Genomic DNA, 13734 nt, shown 5'->3' with positions numbered 1-13734 from the left:
AATAAAGTTTATTTGCTTACATGATTACATTAATACCACAAAAACTATTTTTTTTACAGTATTTGGAAAGAGGCAGACATGCTGAAACCTGTAATAATCATGAGGTAATACGAGGTGAGAAAGTAGTAGGATCGACCAGATGAAAATCCACAATGCTACAACATTATTTTCAGTATCAATGAATCTGCTGATTATTGTCTCAGCTAATCAATTATTTGTTTTGTCTGTAGAATGTTTGAAAAGTGCCAAAAAATGTATATTTCAGTTTCCCAGCTGTCAAAGTGACATCTTCAAATATGTTGGTAAGACTTTATTTTTAAGTCTCCCAATTAACATTTATAAGCAGAATATAAACATTTAGTAAATCAATTGTTTATTCAGTAATTAAAATGTTTGCACATTAATTCCCTGTTAATCAATTCGGCTCTTATATATACAAATATATCACAAGATCTATACCTCTTTCAGTCCATGAAAGGACACTGAATATCAACATTAAACATCCATTTTGTCTCAGTTTGTAAGAGGTGGTGATTTGATTGTGGTGTTGATGGACACTAATGTCCCACAATGGAGCTCAGAGAGCAACCAGAGAAGCTACCTGCTGATGAAAGAAATCATAGATTGTCATAAGACAGATGTAGGAAGTTCAGTAACACTCAGTAACTGTCACATCTTGCCTGGACTTTGGGTGTTTTTTTGGTCTTATGTTGTGTTCTGTGGGGTCTCCTGGTTTTGCACGTCTGTTTAGTCCCTCAGTTTATAGGGTTTTCTTGTATGATTTGGGTGGTGGGTTTTAGAGGATTGAATCATTAGTTTGTTGGGTTGTGTGCTTGGGTTTGTGTTTGTGGTTGGTTTTGGATGGGTTAGTATAGATGGCATTGAGTTTGTTTTCTGGGTTTTTGTTCTGTTTCCCTTGTGTGTTCATGTGCTCCTCCACACCTGCCCTGCATTTGGACTCGTTAGCCCTGCCCTGCTGTCTTCCCCACACCTGCCCTGTGTTAGCCTTGTCAGCCCTGCCCCGCTCCCTGTGTGTCCTCAGCCAATCAGCTCCCTGTATGTTCATTCCCCTCTCGAGTTCTCCACTCATCTCCCCACCTGCACCTCATCTCCTTGTTAGTTCAGTTTCTTTAAGTTTGCGTTTTCTGTTCAGTCTTTGTTGGATCATTTTGTGTTGTTTCTTCTGCTAGTTCTGTTCAGCTCTGTTTACCTGTCCGTGACCATCCACAATTAAAAGAGTTTTTTCATCATATCTGCATTCCGGCCTCTGCGTTTGGGTCCACTCCTGCTTCCCCGAGTACTGACAAGTAACAGTTCTGTAATTTCCTGATAAATTCAATTTCCCAGAAAGTCGGTCCTTATAAAGTCCCAGAGTCCATTGATTCCATTTATAAATCTATAGGATTGATACAGCTCTGTCCATCGCCAACAAATCCAAGTCAGCCAGTTCTCAGTGTTAAAAGTAAACAAACTATTGGAGGTGAATACACACACGTCACGTTCCCACTATGTTTTATTTCAGAGTTGCAGTCAGCGGAGGGAGGCCGCAGCAGCCTGTACACTGCTGAAACTGTGCCTTGGCCTTTCTACAAGCTCTTCGTGTCTTCCTATATCTGGAGACTTAGAAAATAAAGATTTTTGCAATTCAATTCATAAAAGGGGAACCATGCTTCCATTACTGACCGCCTGCTCCACCTGTTGTGCACTGTCATAATGTTTCTTGCTCCCTGACAGTATGCATTGTCAATCTTCATAATGACTTTAGTATTATACTATAATTTTGACATCTCATTGTTGCATTATGTTTTTTATGGTTGTAAATTCATATTTATTTTATTTCAGGTAGAACTATGTAAATTGGTACTAATAAAGGAGAAAGTAGAAAGTGTTCATTTAATTGATTCCATTGTATGATTTGGGTAACTTAGTTTACCGTTGAGAATAAACAGAGTATAAAGTTTTCAATAATGAATAAGTCCTGACTTGGGTTTAAATGGAACTTTTCTTCAAGGAAGTTTCTAATTGTAAGCAAATAAAATTATTTTCATGAAACTTCTTGGGATAATATGCAGAAAATAGTCAAATAAGTTTCTTTTCAGACCTTCTTGGAAAACACAAGATAAAATATTGAATCTTTGAACCAACATTCTTTAAATTTAATGTTGGCAGCGACTTTCCAAAGTTGTAGTTTGACGTCTATCAGTGTTTTGTGTGCAGTGCTGCAAAATTGTGTAGAGAACATGAATTTCTTGTAAATTAACCACCAAAACAAACATATATTAGTTTTTATTGTGTTTATTTTATAGCATTAGTACAGTGTACAAGTGAGATACAAATTTCTACCAATACAATCAGTTCCACTTTGTGATTATATTCAGGTTATACATCATATTAATCTTTACATTTCTCATCAGACAGTTTTATTTTTCGCTACTACGAAGCTTACAGCAAAGCATATTTCATACAAAGTGCATTATGTTCTTATTTAAACTTCTAAAACAGTGCTAAGAAAAAAACAAAATCAACACACCAGTTATATAGAAAACACCATGGTTATATATGAATCCAAAAACATGTTATGTACCTTCACTTTCTTCTAGATTTAGGATTTTCTAGACTTTCAGTTTGGCCAGTAACTCCTCTATTTCTCCACACATTGGGCTCCTGTTTTTTTCTTTAATCTTCCTCAGAACTTTGATGCTGTTCTCTCGATAGTAAGATTGGTGCGGTATCTCTGCTGCCTTCATGTTATATTCTATCGACCTGTTGTAATCTCGTCGATCAAAGCTTAAGTGTTTTGCGTAGTAGTTGTAAATCAACTGTTTCTCTGAAGGTTCCAGGTCCATTTCTAGTAGTTCCTGGTAAATCTTCTCAGCTTCATCCTGGCTATGATTTGACTTAACGTATATATTTGCGAGGGTTATTTTATTCACAAGTGAATCAGTGTAAAGAGAAATCACTTCTTTATGGAGACTGATCCCTCTGTCTATCGTGCTTTGCTTTATGCGACTGTCCCAGGCCCAAACAATCCTCCATCTGTAGCAGAGTGCAGCACATCTCTTCAGGTAACGTTCATCTGGATGCTTTTTCAGAGCCTCCTCTGCCAGAGCAACAGCCTCATCAACAGATACATAGTTTTTGTAAACATTTAATAATACTTTGATACCACTGTAGCTGCTGACAGGATTTTCCAAAACCTTTCTGGCTAACTCACGTGCTTCATCTTCAATTCTTTCTCCTTTCTTAGCACGCTGCTCAAGGTACTGAGCAGCAAGGTACAAGTTCTCTGGATCCTGTTCCTTGGCCATTCTCATTTCCTCCAGGATGTCTTCCCCCACTGGTGTGTCGTTGAACCTAGCAGCATTCACTAACGCTATGATACGGCTGGTGTTCCACTCCACCATGTCCGGCTGCATCCTGATGGCTCTCTGGAAGTAATCTGCCACCAGAGGCTTTTTATCTTTGCCAAACTTCATCAGGGTCCAGGCTTTTTCAGCGTAGATCTCCGGATGGAGCTCGTCCTGGGATGGAGATGGGTATTTTTTCAGCAGGGTGTCGACCTTTGACAGGTAAGTCTGACTCTCTGCTTGTTCTCCCAGGTGGTGGTGCAGCCAAGCCAGGTTCCCGTAGTTCACCACCAACCAAGGACCTTCATCTGAGACGGTGTTTCTCAACCGGCGGAAGGCCTCTGTGGCCCTGCTGAAGAAACGCCGGGCGTCTTCAGTGAGGCCCAGCTGGTAGTGAATGTACCCCTGCAGGTTGTAAATGTGACCCAGCCAGCTGTTTCCCTCCTCGGTGCCGATGTCCTCCAGCTCCTCCTTGACACATAAAAGTTTGGACCTGCTGGGGTCGATGTCCCAGGTGAAGTGGCACTGCAGGGCCTTCAGTTTGGCCTCCAGTGTTGACTGACTCTGAGCAGCACTGATGGAGAATATAAACAACACACATTAAAATAGACGTAAATATAATATGCTCTGAAGCTTTGATATGTTTCGTTAAGCAGTGTTCATCTCATGTTATCAGAAAGGCTAAACAGTTCAGAATAGGTTGATTTATGGTCATTTGCACCAATGCACCACCTGCTGCACTGATTAATAACCCCCATTGGCAACAGAGAGGTATCAGGCTTAATGAGTGGAGTGTGGCTGCATTAGACCAAACAAATCCAATTGGTGGTGTGCATTTTTGACATATTGCAAGTAGTTTACTATTAAGTATGGCTCTATGTAAATACAGTGATTATCATGCCACATGGTAGATTCCTCTTCCCTTGTCTTCTCTCTTGTGCATTAACATTATCTTTACATAGTAGATGTTTGATTCATATTGCTATTTACTGTTCTTAGGATGACAGAAGGGTGGGTTAACTGAGCGTTACTAATTAAGTGCCATGTCATCAGTGATCAGCTGCCATGTGAAGCTAAAGGCCACCAGGTGTCACTGTTGGTTTCCTAAGTGAGATTACCCTGTTAAGATTTAGTTTGGTGAGAGAAAGTAGTACTGAAACTGAGGTTTTAAGTCACTATAGTCAGGTTTTGGTGGATATAATTATTCAAATGTTTAATTGATACTTATTCCACTTTGGTAATGTCATCTCCATTACCATAGCTACAGCATTCGTTAATATCATTTGGATAAGTTGCCAGTCATTACTAATCACTAAGCTGATTTTCATATTGTCTCTCCTTTATTTGTTTCTGTTGAAGCACACTCACACATCGATAGAAAAGGCTGAGTGGATGGAAGCAAATAAGGAAGGAGTGAATGAGGGGAGGAATGGATGACGAAATAGCTTTAAGTGGAGAGAAAAGGAAAAAATATGAAGGAAACTACAGGGGCAAAGAAAATAAAGAAAGAGTAAAGGTAGGAAAGTAAGGTTGAAACGGAAGAAAGAAATTTACCGGTCTCAGTAATTCATTCCCTGCCAGTATGTCATAGTTGCTTCATTAGACATTTGCATTCTAGCCATCCTGATGCTATGTGATCCTGATCCTTATCCTGACTGTTCCTGATCCTTATCCTGTCATTTATCTGTTCCTGCTGTTCCTATGGCAAGAACATCAACAATAGGAACTGCTGTTTTATGACCTTCCTGCCCCTTTATATTTGTTCCCCCGATTTGGACTGAAAAAAACAAAATAAGAGAAAGAAAATAAGAATCTGAAGAAAAAAAGACAGGAAGGCAGGGAGAGGACAGAAGGAAAAGGCAAAAGTGAAGGAAATTAAGACACGGAGAAGTGAGCTGAAAGACAGCGAGGAAGGAAATAAATGGAGGAAAGAGGAGAGCAAGGAAGACAGGAAAGATGAAATAGAGAAATGAAGGGAGGAGATGAGGACAAAATGAGGGATGGAAAGATGGCTGAAAGCAGAGCTGTAGCTACTAAGGAAGATCTTATTAAAACATTATTACACTTAAATGCACACAGTGGATTTAAATGGTTCATTCTGATACTTCACGCTATTCTTACCAAAAATCCTTAATCCTGACCATGATCCTTATTGAAAGGTAATATGGAAGATAGAAACAAAGCAATAAACATAAAGTATAATAAAAGGAAGCGAATTAAAGGCAAAAGAAAGAACAGACGAAATGGAACAAGAAGAAAGAAAGTAAGAACTCAGCAGCTGTGACTGGCAATAAAAATGTCACCATTAACTTGCAAGATCCATAATGTTAATATTTTGTGTTCTGATGCTCTAAAATAAGACATTTCATATATTTTTGGAAATACAGGAGTAGCTACTCACCTCATTATCCAGCTGTTTCCTTCACTCGGTAGTTCTCTGAATATTAGTCTGAAGCAGCTTGCTGTGATGTTATGTACATGTATTTGAATATTCAAACCAAGGGTGTAGGTTTGGATTTAACTTTGGTAGGGAAATTTTTTGTGGATGGCCAAAATAATTGTGTATATGAACTTGTTCTCTGTCACGCTCTTCTCTTTCATAGGCACATGCAAACACAAACACACATAAAGAACCTGACTCTGCTAAATGTTTACTTTACTGAATATGTATTTGCTGATTTGCCTGAAACTGGACTGTATCATAATTATCTTCTCTGATTTTTACACTTTATGTTATTGATAGACTATTTAACTATGCATCTGAGACTAAAATTAACATGTCATAGAATGTCATAAAAAGTGTGTAGAAACCTGAAGGTAATTTGCTGCTCTGTAAAGTTTTCAAATCTCACCTGAGATTCTGTCTTTCTTTCAGTTTGTGGATTTGGGCGAGTATTTTGGAGTATTAATACTTTATCAATGAATTACCTTGTTGTTGGGGGAACCACCTCCTTTTTGGTTAGGATTTGTTAGTGCTAGGAGGGAGCACTAACCCTTGTCCAATTTAATCAATGAATCAATCTCACAATCATAAGTTCTTGTCCCAAACAGTGACCTCTGTTTACTGCAGCTCAAAGAAACAACCAAACACTTTTAGGATAAATGAAGACATTTATTAATAGCTAAATGTCTTGAGGATACATGATGTGTTGCAGTGAAAGATCAGCTGTGGGCTGTGGCATCTTCGTAGGTTTTCAGGCTGATCCGAAAGAGTCTTAAGGCCAGCTTCACTTCTGGTTTGCAGTCTTGCTCTCAGAGAGCAGGTAGAGAGTCAGTTTCAAGTATTGTCCTTCTTCTTCTTCTTCTTCTTCTTTAGGAGTTCAAGTTTAGGATTCAGGCTTTGATTGGCTTTTAATAACTTGAGTTGAGTACCGAATAAAGTTTAGTTTGACTACACTCAAATCTTCAGTGGCTTTTACTTCAAAATAAAATACTGTACATGTTTACTTCAAAATAAAATTACTATACATGGAAATACAAGACTTGTTACTAATAAAACCAAACAATTTAACTTTTTGCTATAAAAGATTAAATATATATAGATATATTTGGTTGAAAAACAAATAAAAGAGACATCTTAAGAATTTTCTCGAGTTCTTGGAGGCCAGCTCAAAGAGGAATCTCTTTGAGGTTGTTTTTATAAGTTAGGATAAAACGGGAGGAGTTTGGGTGTGTTCTAAAGGGTTTCACGCCAAATTATTGATGAATATTCAATTCCTTTGTTCTATGGGCTTTAGATGTGGCTGGTGGTTTGCAGCCTGCAACTCCAGAAGTAAAGGAATTTTGGAGAAGTTTTTACATGCAAAAATCACCCTTCAGAGTCACTGTGACCTAATATTTCACATTAAAGCTGTAAATATATTCTTTTCATAATATCCGAGCATTACATTATATTTTCTGATTGATAACGGTTAAGCAGTTTGTATCATATTCACCTTCACCAGATTAAACTCCCAAAATTGACACTGTTAAACACTGATCTTGGTGCATGTGGGTGTGAACACTGAAACTCATGTTCTCTCAGATTCAATCATGTAGACTAGATTTAAAGTCCTTTGATACTGTTTAATGTTAGCTGTTTGCAACAGTACAGAAGATTTATGATGACAGACTCTTTTTCACCTTGTCGACTTATTACCTTGACCTTGTCATCCCCGGCATTAAAAAATAAAATCTTCACTCAAGGTGTGTCTTACTACCTTTTTCCAGAACTTTAAACTAAATCTCAAATTCTTCATCAGAGGATGGAGACACACGATGATACGAACTTAATAAAAGATGGATGTATATGGTTGTTTATGAACAGAGATAAGATTTACAGTCCATACAGTCCAGTAATGGTTAATGCTTATACAACATAACCGCAACCTCCATGGTCCAACTCCTGGAAGTTTTGGATTGTGTCTAACTTCACAGAGTTAATGTGATTAAAAGAGAGATGCAGCTGTCTCGTTAGCATAACACTGAAACAATATCAAAGTAAGAAATGATGCAGCAGAGGACAGGATTGGACCAAGAACTGACCTGGTATACTTATGAATAAGGGGTTCTCATGAAGTTACTCACCACTCAAGTGGTCTTCACTAATTAGATACTCTTTTCATCTGCACTGCAAGTACTTATTTTGATGGGTACGTTAACTTTTAAAGAATCTTCTTGTTACATATAAAGTAACAACATTACTGTTTTGGTTTTCTTCAAATAACTCAATAAGGAAGTTATCATTTTGTAAATAGACGTATTTGTTACTGAACCAGACAGGATTATCATTAGCTAACTTTTTTTACTAGGATGCTGCGGTTATGGTTAAAATAATTATTTACCAAGCTAAAAAATTCAAAATGTAAAAGACATCTAACTTTCCAACCAACTTTCTAACTAACCAACTTTCTTTCAGCTTCTGGGGGAATCTGATGTCCAGTCAATTACAAATATTGTGGGGGGGCATTTCCATGATTTGTGTATTGAGGTTTAAACTGTGTTGACGGATGGTTGGTTTAAATATCACAACACAAATGTCCATTATGGAATTAAGACTATGTAATGTGTAAATATATTGTGCAGGTCTGGCAGAAAATATAACAGTGCTGTGACTAATTCCCAGTCACAGTTTCACAGCATTTCTCTGTTCCCCTCTCACGTCTGCTGGCCGAGCATGGTTGCCATTTTGCATTGACTACCCTAAAGAGAGACAAACACTGCATCTGGACCGCTCATATCTGCCACCTGGTGGTTGTTGGTGCGCACTGCAGCTACTCCTGGATAAATTATTTCACCCCCCTTCACTGCCACCACGGCATTAATCATGTCAATTGAAATGAGTGACATCTGTATTCCCTTGAAGTATATAATTACAGTATCTCCATTTAATTATACTTTATCAAAATAGAAAAAAAAATGAATTCTGTAAACTGTCTGCAGCATTGTACTTACCACAAAACAAAATAAATAAAAATAAACAACATAAACAAAAATAATAATAATCTAATCAAACTAATGAAATAGCTCCTTCTTTACCCTTAGACCATGTTTTAATACTGTGGGGAAATACAGATGAATCTGTAGAATGAAGAAAGGGGGAGATTTGATTTCCCACTGACAATTCCTGTCAGAGAGAATAAATAACACCTCTATTCACAACCCTATATTAGCTGTGTGGAAATAAGGGGATGAAAAACATAACTCATGACACTTCCATGCTAGAAGAACACAACTGACACTTCTATTCATTTGATGCTCACGCCTATAATTTAAAGGACCAGTTTCTAAGATTTTTTGCACCACCATGTTTCTACAGTAGCCCAGAACAGACAAACCAAACACTGGCTCTAGAGGGGGCCTTTTGCCTTTTTTCGTGAGTTTCGTGGCCACCGTAGGTTCTTCTACATGCATGGAAGGGGAGGATGAGGGGAGGTATTCAGTTTGTTGCAATGTGCAACCTCACCGCTAGATGCCACTAAATCCTACACACTGCACCTATAACAAACTGTTGTATCCCATGGAAGGCCAATGTTAAGGAATTTTCCTTCTTTAGGGGTTACAAATTGGGTTACACTGGGTCAATCATGGACCAATCATAGGTCAGAGAGTAAGCAACATCAAGTCTTGCAGAGAGAGACACTGCCTCTTCTTGGATATGTAGCTATCTGTGATGTTTGAGGAAGCAGAAGCCTCTCTGATAAAGGGTAAATCAGCATTGCCATGGTTACCAACGTCGGAGGGGGCCTTCCTAGACAACACAGATAGGTGAAAGGCATAGATTCCATGGCATAATCAGATATTATACAACATGTAGTTCTGACCAAGCAATCTGATTGGTCAACTAGACATTTAGAACGCGCTCAAATCAGCATGACAGCACACCTAGCCGTGCTCAAATGAAAAAAGCCTCATCACTAAAAATATTACTCCACCATTCATTAGGACCACACCGTGACGTCACGCAAACTTGTTTTTTTCTGTTGATATTTACAGCTGTAACTGTAACATTTAAAGATATGTAGTTAAACACAGTGGTCCGACCTATCTGACATTTCTGCTGGGTTTATTTTATGTACTGTGTTGCTTTGCTCGTGTCTTTGTTTTGTTTTGTTTTGTTTTGTTTTGTGGGGGGATCTGCGGTGAAATCCCGGAGCGGAGTTTTGCCTTATCTTTCTTTTATGTTTGTGAAACTGGATTGAATCGAACTGATTAGGGGTTGTAGGGAAAACAAAACAGTGGACTGAACTCTGAGACTGTGAGACGAGTCACACACACATACACACACACTGAAAAACCTGAACCCTTCTCCACTCTTTGCCATTACCCAGCACCCCCATTCACAACAAAATTTGCCCATTTTCCCTTCAGTTGAGAGTATATCTCAGCTTCCACTCCTGCATCCTCCATCAGCTGTGCTGGTGACATGGTGCTACTAGCTTAAAAATGTCTGTGAAGTCTGTGGACGTAATAGCTAAATCTGTCTATGGAAACATGTTTATATGTGAAGTATTTATTCAGTTTGGGAAATCCCACAATCTCTAAAAAGCATTAGATCAAGTTGGTTGGCTGACTCTAGAAATCATCTTTTTGCTAGGTCGTTACTAAGGGTCGGCCTATTTGCTGGAGTAGTAAACTAGGTTTCATTACATAGAAGTCTAGTGACGTGAGTGATTGTTTTCCAGGTATTATGAGATTATGGAGATTACACAAGCAAAAAGTTTTTTATTTTTAGAGCAAACTGCCTCACAATATGAATACATTTTGTTTATAGCTTTTATTTTGTTGGTTAATGTTGTATAATTGCAATATTACACTCGAAGATGTGCTTTACCTTAATTGTTGGCACTTCAGTGATGCTCACGGAACTCAGCGCAAGCGCCTCGTTCCTGACCACTGTTGTGCCAACAATGATGGTAAAGCACACCTTAGAGTGTAATATTGCTTAATTCAAACCAGAATCTGCTGACTCTTACCTGAAGTTTCATACAACATGACCTGAACTGACATGGGTAAAGTGTAGTTCCTTGTTTAGAAACTAGTGAACCAATTAGACTAATTTTTCATATTGTAGGCTGAGCTGTCGGGGTTAAAGACTAAGTCTGAGTCAGACTGAGTCAGACCTTCAGAGGGCAGAATGGGAAGAGACGGCATCTTGGGCAGAAGACCTTGATGTTTACTGTTTTAGTTCTCCACTTGGCCAAGTGCTTCAATAAATATTCTCAGCATTAAGACATCAAAGGCTCGTGTGCACTTTCTCCACTGAGGTGCTGACCATCGCTCAATATTTCCACAACAGTCAATACAGGTCTAGAAAAACAAAATAAAAATAAAAACTAATGAAAAAACACAAAACTATAATAACTCTGTAGGGGGCACTGTCTACATCAAACAGAATCATGTTTAACACTGCGGGAAAAGGAGTGCCACTTCTCTCTCTCTCTCTCTCTATTCAGCCATTGCTAATCAGAAAAATATATTAGCTGCAGGAAAAAGGGGATGATAAACCCATGACATTTTCTACATTTCCCTGCTAGAAAAAAAAAAATTAAAAACAAAATGAAAAATGAAAACTAATGAAAAAGCACAAAACTATAATAACTCCTGGGAATTTAAGTCAAATGGTGTTTTATTACCCCTAAACCCATGATGCTTCCCTGCTGGAAAAACACGGATGACACCTCTCTATTCATTTCATCCAATACAAACAAAATCACTCCTATAATTTAACAAACTGCTGTGCCCATGTATGGCACTTCTATACCCATATATGGTCAAGACAAGAACAAATGGCCAGGAAGGAAGTGGGATGAAAGAGGAAGAAAGGAGGGGTGCTCTTTTAATACAGCTGCAGCTGAGGGAGGTCTTCACAATTTTTGTCCTATCAGAAATCTACACGATATACATTTTAAATTCAAAGCATTTCAGTGGTTATATGTAAGCAGAGAGAATTTTTTTCTGGCTTTTCTCTCCCTTTCTGTGCTTAGCTGGGCAGAATGCACTCTTGACACCTGCTCTCCCGCAGCAATAGCCTCAGCCTTACTTTTATTATTTGGAAAATAAGTTGAGGAGTTGAAGGACTGTATGTTTGGTAGGAAGGCAGGGTCACACCGGTTACTCAGTAAAAACACACAGAGCAGGATTCAGAGTTTTAACAAAAACAACCACCAATAGAATCACCACAAGGGGATCAGCAAATGGCAACTGCAGGATGGCACAACACAAAACCTTTTTCGCTCAGTCATCTTTCTCAGTAAGAAGGATACATCTTTAGGATGCCCTACCAACAGAAATAAAAATACAAACTGATCTGAAAACATTCAATGAAAAGGTGAAACACTGGCTGAAACAAAACCAAATCTGCAATCATTAATCTATGATCATGCACATGTGCATGCACACATGCACATGGACTTGTACAAACAGATAGAGGAATAGATACATACAGATAAACATACATGCACACACTGATATAGACTATGCATGTACGTACACAGACACATAAACCTATAAATATTATGCACAGAAATACATCATTGCCATGAATTAGGGAACATACACATGTGCACACGTGTGCAACACATGTAAATTGATTGTTATGTGATATAAATACTGTTGTTATTGAGAATTTAATTAATGTATTTTTGGTAACGATATGTTATGACTATTTTTAAGTAGAAAAGACTAACCAGGGACAGGAGTCGCAAATTAGCCTTGGCTAGAAAATCCTATATGCAATACATCTGTTTCATGTTACTTTAACCTGTTACAATGTTTTTGCATCTACCCTGACAAATAAAATAATAAATAAATCTGGTGTCTGTGTTTTTATTGATTTTGATTGTATTTGATTTTGTTTTCTTTGACTGTGAAGCACTTTGTGACTGGTGTCTGTGAAAGGTGCTATATAAATAAACTTTGCCGGCTCGCTCGCTTGCTATTCCTTTACTTTCAAAGCAGCAAAATTAATGAACTTTCTTGCTGTACACAGTTGCAATACACAGTTCAACAAGCCATCAACTCCTCGTCTTTTTCACTTGCAGTAATGTCTAGATGAATACTGATAACAGCTACACCCCAGTGCAGAAATGAGACAACGTGATACACGTCAGAAGTTGAGTTGAATAGAATCAAATGCAACTATAATATTATCAAATAACAATCATAAATGATTATAATGAAAACATCAATTCCTTCCAGGCATCAAAATGAACATCAGCCTTGAGCATCATATCAATAAAATTTCAGAATTATGTTAATAAAACTCACCCAGTCAAAATTCAACGCATCCAGTTCGTCAACAGAAAAAAGGAAAACTTATAAAAATATGTTGAATTTGTTGTGAAATGTCTCTAAGATAATCGTTCCTCTCTGCTTCTAAACCCACTTACACCTCCACCAATGATGTGTCAACCTCGTCACTGTTCTTTCACAGCCCAAATGACACAGTTTCACTTCTCTACATGATACTGACAACATAATCTCAGTGTTTCTGGTCAAACACAACTTACTATGCAAAACGTGTTATAAAAAGTAACACTGCAAGTTCCCACCCTGCATGCTTTTGTGGCATGTTGACACTGGCAAAAGATGAAGTTATTGTAGTAAAAGCAAGTTGGATCACTCACAACTTAAGTTTACAGTTTCAGCACTCAGAAGTATATCTCAAACTTACATGTCCGCAGGTACTGTGAGTTCACGCTTTAGACAGAAATGAGTGTGTATATAAAAACAAAACAAAGCAGGAAAAAAATGTACCAAGAAGAGTGATGTTCATATGAGCAGTTGTTACTCTATGTTTAAAGTGGCAGCAGGAAATCATGTGAAATCAATCATCTTCATCAAACTACACAATCTTTCACTGATCTTAACTTTCTGCTCCACCACTTCCTGAACTGTCATTGAGGTT

General features: G+C 38.0%; 1 protein-coding gene across 1 annotated transcript; it reads right to left on the bottom strand.

Annotated features, from left to right (window-relative positions):
- Positions 1-2299: 2299 nt before the first annotated feature.
- LOC121900620 (interferon-induced protein with tetratricopeptide repeats 1B-like) lies at positions 2300-5491 on the bottom strand. The gene is made up of 2 exons (XM_042417050.1): positions 5469-5491; positions 2300-3921 (listed from the first exon to the last, which is right to left on the bottom strand). Exons 1-2 carry the CDS (start codon positions 5489-5491, stop codon positions 2613-2615), a joined length of 1332 nt encoding a protein of 443 aa, XP_042272984.1. The 3' UTR covers positions 2300-2612.
- Positions 5492-13734: the final 8243 nt, after the last annotated feature.

Source organism: Thunnus maccoyii, chromosome 7 (assembly GCF_910596095.1).
Source record: "Thunnus maccoyii chromosome 7, fThuMac1.1, whole genome shotgun sequence".
NCBI classification, from domain to species: Eukaryota; Metazoa; Chordata; class Actinopteri; order Scombriformes; family Scombridae; genus Thunnus; species Thunnus maccoyii.
The sequence above is the reverse complement of the archived record's forward strand: the minus strand, read 5'-3'. Positions and strand labels throughout refer to the sequence as shown.